Source organism: Leucopleurus acutus (genome assembly GCF_964270905.1).
Source record: "Leucopleurus acutus genome assembly, chromosome: 16".
NCBI classification, from domain to species: domain Eukaryota; kingdom Metazoa; phylum Chordata; class Mammalia; order Artiodactyla; family Delphinidae; genus Leucopleurus; species Leucopleurus acutus.
Window position 1 is genome coordinate 26,472,296 of NC_139158.1, and position 16,603 is coordinate 26,488,898.

Genomic DNA, 16,603 nt, shown 5'->3' on the forward strand with positions numbered 1-16,603 from the left:
TCAGTTTTGGATTTGATGCTTCTAAAATATTTTGAGGTCAAAAAAAAAATCTCTGTGAGATGTATAAATTCTCACCGAACTTTACTGCATTTTAAATAGTTCTTTTAAACAAAATAGATGACAGTTTTTCCCTTATTCACTAATTTAGCAGAATTAGACTTACCCAAGTATCTGAAATAGCTGCTTATAGCACAGTGAGAAAGCTGGCTTCTCTTCTGCTTCTCATTACTAACCAAAAAGTAAACCTAAACAAATGCCTTTGCCAAAATAAGATTTTATTTTAAAGTCATTTGAAAAACACGGAGCAAGGAAAGAGACCTAAGACTGAATGGATGTAGAATGGATATTCTTTCCTACCTCCACCAGTGGTCTTTTGTCATGCCAAAAAGTTGCTTTCTTTGGTAATTCCTATTTATTTTTAGCTTCCTGGAGAAGAGATCTTTTCCCATAAGCCATCTTCATTTTTTTTGTAGAGTAGAGCCTTATTTCCAAGAAACAGCGTGTTAGCCGGAGAAGGGTATTTCTTTAAAAACATCAAGGTAGATCTAATATGTTTAACAAAGTGGGGGGGCTCAGCCAGAGGTGACGTGGAAAGGTTCTGGAAAAACAAACAAGATTTGGGGCATGAGAGAAGAACCCTGCTCTGTTCCCTACTTTGATAAAGATGTCAGAGTCTCTCTGTGCTCCTTAAACATTAATCAGGCTGTTCTCAGATCACTATATATATATATACACATACATACATATATATATATATATATATATATGTATATATATATATGTAATTTGTAAAATTACATAAGAAACGAGGTGTCCTGGGTTAATGAGAACAAAACAGTTGGTTGCCTACTGCTGCCCTGTGTAGATGTCCATCCAGGACTCCACTTACCCCTGACTGATACAGCAGCTAAACAGGGTCTGCCAATGGCATCCTCCAAACACTGAAGGAAAAGCTGCTGTTATCTAGTCTAATCCCTTTTTTTTTTCCTTACAGATGAGGAAACCAAGGTCCACAGATTTAAGATTTACCCAACCTGTAAATTCTCACCTCTAGTATTTGCTTATCATCTTGCTGCAACCAGAAATCCACATGGGGAAATGGCATCCAGGAATATGGTCCTATACGAAGTTGTTCTGTCTCTGCATCGTAAATACTAATCATCTAAAAAAGAACGTTTCAAGGATAGAATTTAAGGAATGTTATCAGCTTAAACCCTACCTTTAATGCAAGCTCCAGTGTAGTCTTGAAATTAAGGCATTTGTCTGGATGATAAGCTTCTTTCAATTTTTGTCTCGTAAGTAACAGAAGCTGCTACTTACTGAATACTTTCCACCTCTCTGGTACTACACTTTGTGGGAAACAGACATTACTTTGTTTAGTTCTGACAACAGTCCTGCAGGAAGATGGCATTTTTCCCATTTTGGTTGGAAACCCGAGGCTCAGAGAGACGGGCCCGTTGCCCATGGTTACACGTCCATAAGAGTTAGGGCCAGGCCCAGACCCAGGTGTGTCTGACTGAAGTCCACACTCCTCAATGCTACATGAAACACTGCCTCATTATTCACACCCCGAGTAACCTTGAAACTTAAAAGTACACATGCCGTTGCCCCATCAGAAGAAGGGGGAAACCAATTTGCAAAAATGTTAATTTGCCAAATGATCAATTCCCTGAATTCTCAAATGTGCCAGTGGTAGTTTTCAGCTTCACCAGCAATGTTCAATTTTGGTTACTGAGACTGAAATATGTCCTGAATCTTAGCTAAATCAAGGCTGTTATGCTACTTGAGAGGCTGCAAAAGGAACCCTAACAATGTCAAAGGGTTGGCAGAACAGACCATTGAATCCAGACATTTCCAATGAAAGTGGCAGTATTTCATAAGTGAGCAGATTTCTTTTGGGTGCTCTGAATGCGATTTCTATTTTTTTCACTTTAAGCATTTTAAAAGGATTCTTTCACCCATTCCTCAAACAACGTGTAAGTCTTAGGTTTTTATTTTTCTAACTTTTAAAATGAAGGTGTTACTTAATTAAAAAGCACCCTAAAGCAATCAGACTCTTAAAGTGATTTGATTATTTTGGGGGTTAATCAATTCATCCCAGCAAACCGGTCTTCAGTTACTTGGTCCGGAGGAGAGTGTGATCCTGAGGTGCAGAGGGGAGAAGGCTCTTCTTCCCCCTTAGCTCGCCTTTCTCTGCAGCAGCTTCACTGGTAAAGTCCTTACAAAGTAAAAGGGGCTCGTTCTCTTTGGATCTGGGTGCTGGGTGTTCACATACCTCCCCAACATCTTCACGGCAGAAAACTGGGGTCTTGAGCTTATAATTGAAAACGTTCATCATTATTCTACGTGACGTGTTCGTGATGGTTCCTGATCATGTACAACTTTAAAGAAGTGACAAACTTTTCATTTCTAAGGTCTATAAAACTTAAGACTTTGGAGTTTGATGCCCCCCTTTTTTCCTTAACCCTGTAACACAAAGATGATAATCAAACTCACTGGTCCTCCTGTTAAAGCTCGTGCGGCACGTAGCTCCTCCTCCGGACCTCGGTCTTGGAAGGAGGCTCTGTAGATCTCCGAGGTTTTGATGTTGACAGCTGTGAGGGACAACAGGATGACTTCCTTGACAAAAGCCACAGGGTTGGCACAGTCTCACACTTCTACCACCACATGTAATAGAATATGGATGAGTCTCCCTCAGAGAGAAGAGAGTGGAAACTGAACAAAGTTACTCTTAGGTGTCTGGAGCAGCTACCTTCCTGGAAAGGGATAATGCAACCCTTTAGCCAAGCATCTCGCTGAGAAGAGCTGAGGCCTGAGCTGGACTAGGTAAGACCTGGTTCCAAACCAAGGGCCCCCCCACACGAGGCGCACCATCTCTTCAGGCAGTGCGTGGCAAAGCCTCGCTGGTCAGCCCTGTGACCAAACACGGCTGCGAACATGGCCTGGGACTGGGGCCAAATCTGGTGTTTGTGTGTTGGTTTTTACTATTTCAGACATACAAAGTAAAGAGAATAAAGCAGTGAACGCCCAGCCAAATAAATATCACAGATATGGCAGAAGCCCTCTGTAGAGACAGGCAGGCTCACCCTATTACAGCCTTGGGAGTCCTAGGGGCTGTTACAGGAGGGAGGAAAGTTCTGGGTTTTCTTTAGCCTGGTGGTTGCACACTTTCCTTTGTAGGATCTTTGTTCTCAATCAAAACCTTAATTAGTTCCCTAAGAAGGGAAGAAGATTCAATTGAATCTTCTTAGGGATTCGATTGAATCCCTAAGATTCAAATTCAAATGCCCTGCTCCAGCCCCCAGAGCACCGGCTGGAAAAAAGCAGAGAGGCCTCTTGGGGGAGCAGAGACCACTGACATTCAGCTTTCTCCTAACGGGGGTGATGCCTACACTTTATATTTGCTACCCTGTTTCTTTTCACAGCCTTAGGATTTGGATGTTTTCTCTATTTTGTAGATAAAGGTTAGAGAAGGTAAGCTTCTTTCCCAGCAAATACACCGAGAAGTCACAATCAGAACCTAAGGCTGTGACACACCGACAGCAACGGGCTTACTAGCTGGTGGAATCGGCCTTTAACCGGAGCTTGTCTTGTCAGTGTGAGACCAATAAACCCTCCGATCAACATGCTACTTACCAATGCCATAAATTACTGGAAAGTGGTTTTCATTTTCTTCCCGGTCATTTAATTCTAACACGTAAAAAAAAGAAATTTTAAGATCAATTTTTAATAAATACCAAACAATCGCTTTTATTTTCCATAAATAAAGGCCAAGAAGGAGTCCCCACTGCAAAAGGGGGGGAAATCAGAACATGAAAGGGACTGTGTCCCTGTTTCCCTGCTGAGCCCCAGAGCAGTAAGGTTATAGCGAACAAACCGCCTCTCCAGAGTCTGGGCCTCCCAGCCGCCTGCACGCGTGGCGGCAGCTCCTCTCTGGGATCTGGCCCCTCCACCTTCCCAGGAGTACAGAGCAGACTGCTGAGAATCCCAAGGAAGGACAGAGGAGTTGCACTCAAGGGGGTGGGTCAGGATCTCAACTGAGGTTGAGCAGGATTTGGAGTGGGGAGGGCGGGGAAGGCCATCCCAGAAGATATGGGAAAAGCCAGAAGGCATCAAAGCATTTGACAAACAGTGCCGTCTGCGACTGAGACACGGGTGCTGGGTCCTGCTTTAAGAGCAAGGGCAAAACATCCCCGAAATCTACAGCTTTGCTTTGGGAAAGATGGCAGAACTTACCTGTCACACATAATGTCACCAAGTGAATGTCATCTTCCTGTCTGTCAAATTCACCTACGATGAGAATTTAAAAACTGATGTCAAACAAGTTCCTTTAGGGACTTCCCTGGCGGTCCAGTGGGTAAGACTCCTCGCTCCCAATGCAGGGGGCCTGGGTTCGATCCCTGGTCTGGGAACAAGATCCCACGTGCATGCTGCAACTAAGAGTCCTCACGCTGCAACTAAAAGAAGATCCCACATGCTGCTGCAACTAAAAAGATCCCGCATGCCACAAGGAAGATCCTGAGTGCCGCAACTAAGCCGGCACAGCCTAAAAAAAATAAATACTAAAACAAAAACAAAAAAAACAAAATCCATCTGCCAATATGTAAGCCAGTTCTGAGCTGTGTGCAGTATTTAAAGATTTCAGGCATTTGACACACAATTTAAAAAAAAAAAGTTCCTTTAATTAGCAGAGCATATGCTGAACAAGTCAAGAAGGGGACAGAGAGTCGGATCCACTAGCCTTCCGGTCACAACCTGGCCTCTTATCAGAGGTCAGATCCACATGAGCTGATGCCCAGAACCCTGCCTGCCAAGGGACAGACGTGCTCCTAGCCTCAAGCTCAAAGGAAACTTCGACCAAGGCTTTCCATTCTTCTCTCCATTCTGAGAGGCTGGGGGGACAAATTCATAAGATTTTTACCGTTTTCCTAAATAACTTTTTTTTCCTGATTATCAGTCATAAAAAATTTGATCATTATGAAAAATTTGGAAAATACAGGAGAGTGGAAAGAATATGTGGGTTTTTAAAGATATAAGTGTATGGGCTTTTAATGCCCATAATCCTAGCAGTTAACATTCAGTATGTTTCCTGCCATATTTGTCCGTGCACAGCTGAGCTCAGATGTAGACAATTTTATATCCTGATTGTTTTGTACATATGTATTTTCTCATGTAATTCAAACCTCTTCATAAGTATTATTTTTTAATGGCTATATAACTGTTCCTCTACTAATGGACATTAGATTATTTCCAATTGTAAATAACACTCTACTGCCCATCTTTGGGCATAAATCTCTGTGTACATTTCAGATTATTTTCTTATAATACATTCCCAGAAGGGGAATTACTGGGTCCATGATGGACCATGATGCCAAATGGCTTTCCTGACAGGTTACACCAAAGTATGTTCCAGTGCTGCAGGAATACACCCACCTCGCTGCCTCATGGTTAATCAAAGAACATCTTTTTTTTTTTTTAATATTTGCTAATTTAACAGGGGAAAAATTGGCTTTTATCGGGGTTTTAATTCTCTTCAGATTAAAATGGACATTTCTGCCCAGAAGGTGGTTCTTGTTTTCAAACAATTCACAGCACTTGCTATTTTGGGATGCATCACCTGCTATTTTGAAAGAAAATCTTGTCCCCATCCCATTACCTCTAAGCATTTAGCTCTTTGCTATCCTGTCTTTATGGAAGATTCCAAGCTGAGCAGTTTGTGTGGCTCCAAGCAGGTGCACCCCTCTGTACGGTACTAATAATTGGGATTTTGTACTAATTGGGATTTTTATCTAAGCAAAAATAGATACTAATTGGGTTCTGAACTAATTGGGATTTTTATCTAAGCAAAAATAGATACATATTTTTATCAAATTTGAGGAAGAAAGTGAACTTACTAAGAAGCTGATGAGTCAGTTTTTGTGACAACTGCCTGTCATCACTGAAGCCGCCCACGAGGTGCACTTCCAGCCTGGCAAAGAGACAGGAGGTGGTCAGAGGCCGAACAGCACGGGACAGCGTGTGCTGGGTCTGCTGTGAACTTTAGCTCTCGGCTCCCGGGCCCCGTTTACGCCTCAGCACATGCACAAGAACCCATGCGGCACACTGGGACCCTGCCCGGGTGCCTGGGGGCCGAGCGGAGCTGTGTCTTAACACCAACATGATGCCACCTCGAGGCACAGGGTGAAAAAGGCTGCTCTGGAAGAAGACAACCATGTCACACTATGGACCTGCCCCGAGCGGGATGCTTCCAAAACCTCTTAAAAGTCTCAGCCTAAGAGGACCTGGGGTGCAGAACTGGGAAGGGCGGGACTGACACCTTCCCTGCACAGACGCCGTCTTCTCTACCACCCAGCATCGTGGAGAGATGGGTTTGCATCTCCGTTTCACAGAGAAGGAAACTGCGTCTGTGTCTAAAGCACATGCTTATCTACAACACCAGCTTTTCCCAAAGTGTGTTCCCCTGAACACTGGCCTCATGAAACAGAAAAAAGTGTTCTTGGGGTTAAATAAGTTTGGGAAGCCTTGCCTACTCCCCAAGGGAGTCACCATGCACAGCAAAGCTCCAGGTAGGAAGCCCTACAGCTGGAAAGACCACACTAACTTTGTTAACCCTGAGTGCCCCATGCACACTTCTCTGCTAACCCCTGGTCCTCAGCCTATGACAACCTGGCAACCAGAGCTTGGGAAAGTGTGGCCGTATTTCACATCCCTTCTACTGACAGACGAAATCCTCCTGAGGAATGAACCAGAATCTTCTGCATCAGCAGCACAGGGCAAAGCATCAAGTCGCCTCATGACATCTTCTATCTCACAACTGTGTGCTGAGAATCACGGAGTTGGGCCCATGGCCCAGTCCGGCTACGTAACCTGGAGGGCCCAGCAGTCTGGCGACTGCACAAGCCACAAACCCGTGAGGCTAGCCCAGCCTGTCGCAGACCTGGCAGGAGAAGAGTTAAATTTTAAAACTGCTCTGTGTTACATTAGTGAAACTCTGAACACAGAGGCTGGTCTTTTAAAGCCCTGGAATTCTAAGAACTTGCATATGACTAGTTCATTCAAATGAACTGCTGCCTTAGACTTCAAATAAGATGAGATGCCTGCCAGGCCCGCCAATGAGAGAGAAAGGGGAGAGGACAGGTGTGAGTACCAGCCAGACAGCCAGGCTGGGGTCATGGGCCTCCCGTTTAACTAACCCTGTGACTCTGGGAAGCTGAATCTCGGGGCCGCACATGTGAAACAGGTGGTCATGCTTTCTGTCACCGGTGAGAGGGTTGGGCGCTGTGGTGGACACCCAGGGCAGGCGTCAGCTGTCATACAGAATCCATGACACTGAGAACTGCACCCCCTTCCTCCCGGCCATCTCCGGCTCCTCCCCAGCCCTGTTTTCCTCAGAGCCCTGTCCACCGTTAAAATCCTGTTTTGCTGACATCTCCTTGCTATGGAATATGAGCCCCGCAGGGGCAGGGTTTGTCTACTCCATTCACTGCTATGTCCCTAAAACAAGTTCTAGTTCACAGGAAACGTTCAACAAACAACTGCTGAAAGAATGAAGAGATTCCACCGCTGGGGTGTAACAAGGCAATGTCCGCAAAACGGACATCTAAGAGGACATTACTGAGAACAGAACTACAGATTCAAAGTCAAACCTCCCCTTGTACCCGCCACCCATCCACTCCCTCAGCAACTACTGACGAGGGGCCGACGCTGGGCCACGTTCTGCTCCAGGGGGACCAGGCGGCCACTGTGCTGGTGACAGGCCACGTTGCTGGAACAGCTGCCATGGCTGTTTCCTCTACGTGATGGTGTCAAGTTCCCAATATCACAAAACAGAGTAGCGTGGAGCTCACCTTCCACATTGAGTGTGGTCGGAAAAGGATTTTATGGAGTTCATGATCAAGGGGACCTCAGCTTTGGTGTCAGTTCCGTCACAATGTGTCAAGCAGGTAGCCCCATTACCTGAAGAACAAGGGTGAAACGACTCATGTTATTCCCGATGAGAACTCGGGCAGCAGGCCAGGTCTACGCCTGTCCATTCGGACCGCCTCATCTTTGAACAGCCTGTAAAAGGAAAAATAGAGACGTCTGGGCTGCCCAGCCAACCCATCTGACCAGGGCCACAGGGAGGGGCCATGCAGATGGAGAAGAGGTAAGCGGAGCCAGGAAACGCAAATCGAGAAATTTCATGGTCCCACATGTCGGGTCCGTTTAAGTTAACGGTTTCCTTCATCTCTCTCATCATACCTGTGTGCCTCAGGACCACAATGTGACAAGTGGTGGCATCATCAGAACCCAGAATGGAGATGGAGCCTGTTTAAAAAAGAAATAAAATAAAATATCCAATAGCCTTTGGGGATAACGCCCAATTCACTGCTTCCTAACCTACCATCCTTTGGGGAGGTCACTGCAAGCTCTCTTTGCTGAACATACAGAAGGCCCTGGGGTCCCACTTGTTGAACAGACTGACCTCTGAGAAGTCTGGCTCTTTCCTGTTTAATTAAAAAAAAAAATAAAATAGTGATGGAAATTAGTGAGGATTGAGTGACTAGAGAGGTGGAGAGAGCCAAAGTGTGCCCTACGTGGGAAACACACACTTGTGAGGTCTGAGGTGTGTGTATTATCTGACAGAAAAGCTAAAATAAAAAGGCAGCAGCAGTAACTACCATGTGGAACAATGTGAAGGAAACAAGGAAGTTCTGTTCTTTTTTCACCCTATAGAACAAGACCCTAGTACCTATGAAATACGATGCAAAAATCTTTCCCCATTCTTTACAATTGTAAAGAGAATCAGATCATATGGACTAGTGGATTGGGTGGCTCAGAAATCACAGACCTTCTTCACTTTCTTTAAAGAGGAGGAGGGATCCAGACCTTACCTGTCTCCTAATCTAGTAATTCCCACCTCTGGAAATCTGTGCTGTGGAAATAACCTAAAATGCACTCAATCCCTGTGTTATCGAGAATGGCACAAAGCTGGGGACAACCACAGAAAAGGCAAGTAAATTATGCAGAACCAACTCACAACTGCTAACTGCACAGACATGAAAAAATGAAGACTATGGGAAAAGAGCTTGGAAATATAAACTGAAGAGCAAGATTCAAGTAAAAAAATTTAAGCTGCAAATATGCTGTTAATACAACAATGCTAAAAATGTTGCCACATATAGGGAAAAATACTGGAAGGAAATTCACCAATATAACCATGATTGTGTTAGAACAGGGCAAACACAAGTCATTTAACTGTCACTCTATTCTCCAAATGTCTTATGATGTAATTATGTTATTAAAGTAGAAAACCAAAAAGGAGCCCTCATAAATAAGCAAATTTATGAAAAGACAGGTTAATATTAGGTGTGAAAATTCTGACTAATTGAATATTTGTATAAATTATTAGTAAGCCTGGGGGGAAAAACTCAGGTGGTTAATTCTTTCATGAGAACTAAACTTTTTTTTCTTCAAAAACATCAAATTGAGGCATCACTAAAATGTTTCATAATTTTCTTCTTACTTGCAACAAATAAACTCCTCAATAAACAATTTCCTAACCACGTGTGCAAATACAGAGCTTGTGTACTGTCTAGACCAGGGAATATTTTTATGGTCTTATACTGGCTTCTGGCCATTCCTCACTGTTGGTGCTAATTTAGGTTAGTACTTGCTTACTTAACAAAATACAAGAGATATAAAAAAACATGACAATACACTTGACGAGTTCTAGAGGGTTCTCTTTTAATAAACTTTCATTAATTGGAAGCAAGGCAGCAGTTATAGTGAGACTGGCCCCTCCATTTAAGAAAGGAACTAAGTTGGGATTAGCAGATGCAAACTATTATATATAGGATAGATAAACAACAAGGTCCTACAGTACAGCACAGGGAACTATATTCAATATCCTGTAATAAACCATAACGTAAAAGAATATGAAAGAGTATATATATAACTGAATCACTTTGCTGTACAGCAGAAATTAACAGTATAAATCAACTATACTTCAATAAAAAAAATTTTTTAAAGAAGAAAGGAACTAAGGACTGAGTGAAGTGCAGTGTGTGATCAGACGGCTGAGTCGGGGAGAAAGAGATGCAGCCAATTGTGCAAAAACTCACAACACCTCATAGCAGTAAGCACTTTTCATTTTCACGCCATTTCTCACCTTAATTCAAGATAAGATAAAGGAGAATGCAGAATTTCCTTTTTATTATTCCTTTAATACTTACCTCTTTTTGTTCTTTTCGGGGAGGGGGAGGGAGAAGTCACGGCAAATTTTTACCACTTATTTTCACAACTTGGTCACCACCCAAAAGCAAAGCTATTTCTGAGAAATGAATTATCACTTGCGTGCCCAAGACCAAAAATCACAATGTCTCTCATCGACACAGCTCCTACTATTTCCCAGAGAAACAGAAGCACAAATTATCAGGAGAGAGAATGGCCAGAAAGTGAAAACAGCAACGTTGCTTTGGTCTTTCACTTTAAAAAATGAAAAAAGGTTAGCCAAAGTTCTCCTCTGTGGAAAAACACAGAGTCCTACTTTATAAACTCGCATCCTTTCTGAAATAAAAGCAGTCGTTTTCTGAACTTTTTCTGAACTTTTTTTATTCGCTGGATGCTCAGATTCACGAAAAAATATCTTTTCCCTCAGTCTCTCCCTGCTACGGCTCATCCTCATTTCCCAATCCCTATCGGATGGCACTGTTCTCTTAACCCAGGGGTCAGTACACTTGTTTCAGGAAAAGGCCAGACAGTAAGTATCCCGGGCTTTGCAGACCGTGCGGTCTCAGCTCCTCAGCGTAAAAGCAGCATAGACGACACATGACAAGTGGCTGTGGCTGTGTCCCCAGAAAGCTACTTATGAGTGACACTGAAATTTGAAGAAAACGGGAGAGCAAGTATGAGAGTGCCGCCAGGCGCAGCCCTCAGAACTGAGCCTTCCTCCCACCCCTCGGGCGCTACCTCATTTCAGTCCTTTCTTCCCTTACACCTAAATTCCTACAATATAGTGCCCGGGGGCCTCTCCCTGAGCCAGTGACCTGGGCATTAGGCTGAGCTTCGGTGCTCCGTCCCCTCCTCTGGGAAACGGGGCTGATGACGGCCACTCCTTAGGCTGCGGGAGGACTAACTGACAGCATGTCTGTAGGGGGTGGCTGTCACCATTCCCCACCTCTGGTCCCCTGTCCTGACCCCGCTTTTCTGCTCAAAAAAACCCTTCTGAGGAATAATTACAGGGGTTTATAAAGATTTAGCTCTGTGAACGTTCCTAATGGGGAAAGAGCATAAATATTGCGCATGCTTAAAGGCAGGAACGAAGTTACGTGGAATTCCATGGGACTGTTTCTCAAGAGGCCGCAGGACCAGTTCCTGAGCAACCAGTGACTGGTTAAGAACAAAGGCTCTACACAGCACCGCCCAAAGGCACTTTCTGCAGCGATGGCAAGGATCTGTACCTGCCCTGTCTCATACAGCAGCCACTGGCCACACGTGGCTGTCGAGCACTTGAAACGCGGCTACTGTGACTGAGGAGCTGATTTTTAAATTTTATTAAATTTTAATTAACTTAAATGTAAATCGCCACATGCAGCCAGTGGCTAACATATTGAGCACTGCTGCTCTAGAGGCAAAGGCGGACCACCTGGGTTGTGATCCAGGCTTCACCACTCACAGGATGTGGGATCTTGGGCAATTTACTCCACCCTCTGTGCCTCACAGTCCCCATCTGTAAAATGGGAACAGGAGCAGTACCTGCTTCCTAGGGCTGGGATGCTCAGCAAGTTCCACGGCATTGCTATCATTGTTGCTGTTGTTACTATTATCCTATGCTAAGCATAGCTATGGACAGGCTTGTAAGTGCTGCTACTGCATACTCACAACCTACTGTCACATGAAAAAGACACATTATAGAACAGAATATATAGTAATGCTATCATGTAAAAAAGTATAGCAAAATGTGAAGCATGGTTGTGGTCACAGATTCTTTTTTCTTCTTTTTGAGATTTATAATTTCTATTTTCTTACCAAGGGGACACTACTTGTTATTTAAAAAAATAATTAAACCTTTCATTTCTCCACACTGCACGTCAGCTGAAAGATCCATCTAAACCCCTGCCACGTAGGTACGACCTACCCCTCCCAGCTTATCTTCCACTCTGCCCCTCCTGCCCTCTCTGCCAGGGAAACGGGCCAGTCCACCCGCCTTCGGGGCCCTTCCCCTCCCGCCCAGGGGCCACGGGGCACAGTCCAGCTTGCTCAGCTAGAATGCCCTCCCCCTCTTCCCTTAGGCTGCTGAGATGGAAGTGCCCCCACCCCCGCCCCCCCGTTCCTGTAAGGCAAACTGGTCCCCACTACACAGCATTTCTAGGCCACGTCTCCCCAGAGAGGCCAAACCTCCCTTCTAGGGGTCCAGCCGCCCTGGTATCTCATCTCATTCCCCCCTCTCTACACACTTAGGGGGCTGCCTTGGACACTGATCTAACTTTTTATCATAGAAAATTTCAAGCAGACGTAAAAATAGGGTGCCACCTGTATTCTTTAGGCAGCTGCAATTTTTCTCCCTTGGTGAGTCGTACTCCCAACTACACCAGTTCATGGTGTGGCAGTGACACAGTACAAGGAAAGTATTTAACACTTAACCTAGTGTCTGCTAGGTGCCCCATATATGTTGGCTAATATCACTACTGTTTTCTTGAAATGCAAGTTGAGAACCACACAGAGTTGTCCTCTTTTCCCTGTCAGTAACACCCCACCCCCCACCCCCGCCTCATCTTTTGGGTCATTTTCAGGGGTCATTCTGCTCAGACATTTGTGTAACAAATATTTACAAAGCACAGATTCACTGACAGGGACTGCCCTAGGCTCTGAGGATACAAAGACACACTGTCTGCCTTCAGGAAGCTTACATTCTGGGGGCGAGACCAAAGGAAAATAAACAAAACAAGCATGCAGACAAAATCACCCTGCAACTGTTACAAAAGAAAACCCCAAAATACCTTCCCTAAGCCTACAGACTCAATCTGGTTCCCCGGCTTCACTCTGCAGAGTGAAAAGGGGCATTTTTTTTTTCCCTTTATGGCACTTAATTAACAGTCATGGTATTTGAGCCACCCTGTGATTAAAAAACATCCCCACCCTATAAATGTCCTGATTGTGGGGAAAGAGGCAAACACCATAGGCAACGTACGTTAGAGGCTCAACATGAATCTCTTAAATCAAGGAAATGGTTGATTTCCCCTTAACTGGATCTGGGGCAAGTGGGAGGTTTGGTTCGGATTTTTTTTTTTTTTTTTTTTACAGTAAGAACCCTTTTCTAAACAGTCTCTGCATAAGCTTGGACTAAGGGTTCAGAGGTCCATCTAAGGACAAAAGCAGGAAACAAAACAAAAAACCCTTCCATAGGGTGTGGTTCCTCAACACGCCCCAGCTGGGTGAAAATAGGGCCCTTTCTTCCGACTGAAACTAACCGGGAGCCCCAGATCCCGGGTCTAGAAGACTAGGCGACCCGCCAGGATGCCCCTGCCCACCCCAGAAAACCTCCTGCTTCCTGAGGACCCAAGGACGATGCCGCGCTCACCACGGGTGGGGATCCCCGGCGAGGGAGCGAGCAAGGGCGCTGCCCAGATTTGCCTAAACGGGCCAAGTCCGGATTGGAGATTGGGACCGCCCTGTCTGGAAAAAGGGGGTCCCGGAGTGTCCTCAAGCCGCGGTGCTGGGCGACCCTGGACAAGTCACCTAACCTCTCTGGGCCCCCGTTCCCTCCTTTGGAGAAGAGGGGCCTCAGCAGATGCCCTCTAAGGCCCAAAGAAGGTAAAAGCTCCACAGATGCCTCAAGCGAGGGCAGAAACTCTGCTGCCGGCGGCCTGGGCTCCGGATGTGCCGATAGCACCTCCGCTGCGCCAAGTTTCGAGCCTGATTCGGGGAGAGCGGGTGGTGGCGGCGGGGTGAGGAGGGCTCTGGACCGCCTGCGGATTCCCTCGGGCCAGCCTCGAAGCCCCCCGCCCGGGCCCTGCTCACCTCCAGAAGCGGGTGGGCTCGGACGAGGTCCCCAGCGGACTGCGGCAGCCTCACTCGCCGCCCCTCCACGAGCAGCGGCATCGCGGAAGCGGCCGCCCCGGCAGGCCCAGGGAGGCGGCGGCCTCCTCAGCCGCGGGCCGCCCGCCGCCCCTGCCCCCGCCCTCGCCTTCGCCTTCGCCCTCGCCCTCGCCCTCTCTCTCGGGCCGCCCCGCCGCCGCGCCCAGCCGCGGGTGCCACCGGGAAGTGGAGTCCGACGGAAGCGGTGCAGCCCCAAGAGGCTGAGGAAATCTATGGGGGGGGGGGGGCGCATGGCCCCATGGGAAACGTAGTCCAAACGGGAGGGAGCGGCCCGCCTCCGCGAGGGGCGCTGGGAAATGTAGTTCTGAAAGCGTGGCTCACATTTCAGCCAACCTGGCCTGAGTGCGGGCTCTGGGGTCGCCGCCTGCCTAGGTTCATATCCCGGCTGTACCACTTCCCATAGTGACCTTGAGCAAGTTTTCCGAGTTTCCGAACCTGCCGTTCTGCGCCATAGGATTGTATTTAATAGTAAACACAACCTGTCTTAAACTGGGAAAATGGAGCCTAAAGTTTGCTAGCTCCACACATTCAGAAATCATTAATAACACTTGGTGCTTGACATTAGTAGGCACTCATAGATGGGCTAAGAACCCTGGGAGTAAAGATCAGCAAGATACCCTACAGACCCTACTGAGGACAGGTGCCCTGGCGTGAGACTTCTCACCTTATTTGAGTTTAAAATAGTTTTAGCTATTCTAAAACTTGGAAATATTACCCAAATAGATCCAACTCCACATTAACAAAAATAATTTTACAAAAGACTGGTGGGACGAAAAAGAGGCCCCACTTCACACAGAGCAAAAACTATTAGAATGTCTACAGGATGCTGTAATAAGCACTGCCTGGCAGGTGGAGCCCTCTGGCCCTTCCCCTCCAGTTGAGATTAAGTTGGTACTAAATAGGTAGTAACAGGTGAAACGGAAGTTATCTTTGCCTTGTAAAGACCTTTCCATGAAAATGCTTCCAGCTTAACTAGACTTTCTCACAAGGTAACCAAACAGCTGACTTTACGTGCATTTTCATCAAATCCTCACAACCATAAAGTAGGTATTAGTAATTTCCACTTTTATTTTCAAAGTGGAGCTCAGAGAGAGGCTAGGTAACTTGCTCAAGGTCACACAGCTGATTAGAAAGAGAAGACAGGTCTGACACTCATGACACTGGTCCTTTCACACTTGTATGAATTGGCCACTTCTCATTAAAGAAGACCTGCCCATAGCAGATAAACAAAATGATGGACCCTGGAACTCCTACCCGAATTGAAAACCTGCTTTTGAGTAAGAGGGATAGGAAAATCCTGTTTTCATATATAATTCCCAAGGAGGTTAAACAACTTTTTTTTTTGCACAGATGTTCCTTAAAAGCATGTAACTTTTTGGAAGTGTTTGTTTTCCTTGGACCCGTTGGGTGTGATCAAGGAGAGTCAGTGACACTTCAGATGCACCTGGAAGCCATTCTCATCACCAGTATGCAATTATTTTTGAGTACTTGCAATCACACTGGCATTACTTTTGCCTCTTTAATAAAGTATCAATTAAGTAAAGTCTCAGTTGCAGTTTTCTATGGCAAAACGGTGCTTTAATACAGTAGATCAATAAATATAAAATAGAAAAAACACAGGAGTCAAAAGAACATTTACATGAGAAGCTTCTTTATTGGGGTACCTCCCTTTAACGGCATAAGGACAAAAGTTCCAGATTAACCATGTCATTGTTTTATTTTCACAGTATTTTTTTTCTCAAACTCCTTTGAAATTTTCGACTTATTTGTCTAAACACTTCTACATTAAAACTACTTCTCAACTCACAAAGACCCCACTTACTGTTAATTTCTACAGACACATTTTCAATTACTCATTTTATCCACTATACAAAAATCCTACCTTTTTGTCAGCAGTTAAAAAAACAGAGAACCTAAAGGCTCTCAAACAACTTTCCACCAAGTCACCAAAAGAAAATCACCAATACCCAAAACTTTTTAAAACAATAAAAATTTCTATTTTCCAAAAACATATTTACAGACTGAAATTCAAACTCTACATTGCCATCAATGTAAATATATGAGAGCATACAAAGCCCTAGGAAAGAGAAAGTATTTCATTATAAAATATTTGTGATCAAGAAAATATCACTTGCCTTTAAATAAAGAATAGGAAAGTGGCAGAAAAATAAATATATTTAAAGGTGTCCATTTTCACAAATAACAAGTACACAAATAAGGAATGAAGCTAAAATATGCAGGAGCTTCAAAATGACTAGCAGCGCTTGCACAAATTTATCATACAGCGAGGTTGTTTAGACTCCTCTCTCCCAGTGTTTAGTTATAAAAATACAAAAAGAGCCTCGCCAGAGGATTTCACTGAGCTGGCATCCATGGTACGAACAGTCAGTAGACAGGGACTGTAGCTGTAACCCTGACCTACTGTTGCTAGCAAAACAATTCCACCAAATAACCTAAAATCCCCTCTCTTCCCCTACTTTTGGACAAAGAAATTCTCAATGATCAATACTACATTCCACTACAA

General features: G+C 45.0%; 2 protein-coding genes across 5 annotated transcripts in view; one reads left to right on the top strand and one right to left on the bottom strand.

Moving 5' to 3' along the window:
• PDXDC1 (pyridoxal dependent decarboxylase domain containing 1) overlaps positions 1-1,096 on the top strand; it is a 50,002-nt gene extending 48,906 nt beyond the window's left edge. Inside the window, exon 25 of one of the 2 annotated variants that reach the window (XR_014326804.1) lies at positions 995-1,096. Coding sequence is in view for 1 of the 2 variants with exons in the window: in XM_082856282.1 (XP_082712408.1) it covers positions 995-1,054 (60 nt within the window). In the remaining variant the exon portion in view is untranslated. The remainder of the gene's footprint in view (positions 1-994) is intronic. The other variant, XM_082856282.1, reaches the window with a different exon arrangement.
• On the bottom strand, positions 118-14,168 carry NTAN1 (N-terminal asparagine amidase). Of its 3 annotated transcripts, XM_082856284.1 has the most exons (10): positions 14,002-14,168; positions 8,384-8,486; positions 8,242-8,307; positions 7,848-7,956; positions 5,895-5,968; positions 4,237-4,290; positions 3,637-3,690; positions 2,497-2,594; positions 1,049-1,162; positions 118-598 (listed from the first exon to the last, which is right to left on the bottom strand). In XM_082856284.1, the coding sequence occupies exons 1-10, from the start codon at positions 14,080-14,082 to the stop codon at positions 419-421; spliced, it is 933 nt and encodes a 310-aa protein (XP_082712410.1). In that variant the 5' UTR covers positions 14,083-14,168; the 3' UTR covers positions 118-418. The 3 variants fall into 3 exon arrangements, with proteins under 3 accessions (XP_082712410.1, XP_082712411.1, XP_082712412.1); XM_082856286.1 differs by lacking the exon at positions 8,384-8,486 and having other exon boundaries at positions 124-598; XM_082856285.1 differs by lacking the exons at positions 8,242-8,307; positions 8,384-8,486 and having other exon boundaries at positions 123-598; positions 14,002-14,110.
• Positions 14,169-16,603: the final 2,435 nt, after the last annotated feature.

Coding starts and splice junctions, on each gene's coding strand:
- NTAN1 (XM_082856284.1), bottom strand. CDS start 14,082: ATGCCGCTGCTCGTGGAGGGGCGGCGAGTGAGGCTGCCGCAGTCCGCT. Junction 8,308..8,383: donor AGTGACCTCCCCAAAGGATG/GTAGGTTAGGAA, acceptor TTTTTTAAACAG/GCTCCATCTCCATTCTGGGT. Junction 1,163..2,496: donor GAGCTTTAACAGGAGGACCA/GTGAGTTTGATT, acceptor GTTCTTTTTTAG/ATGATTAGTATTTACGATGC.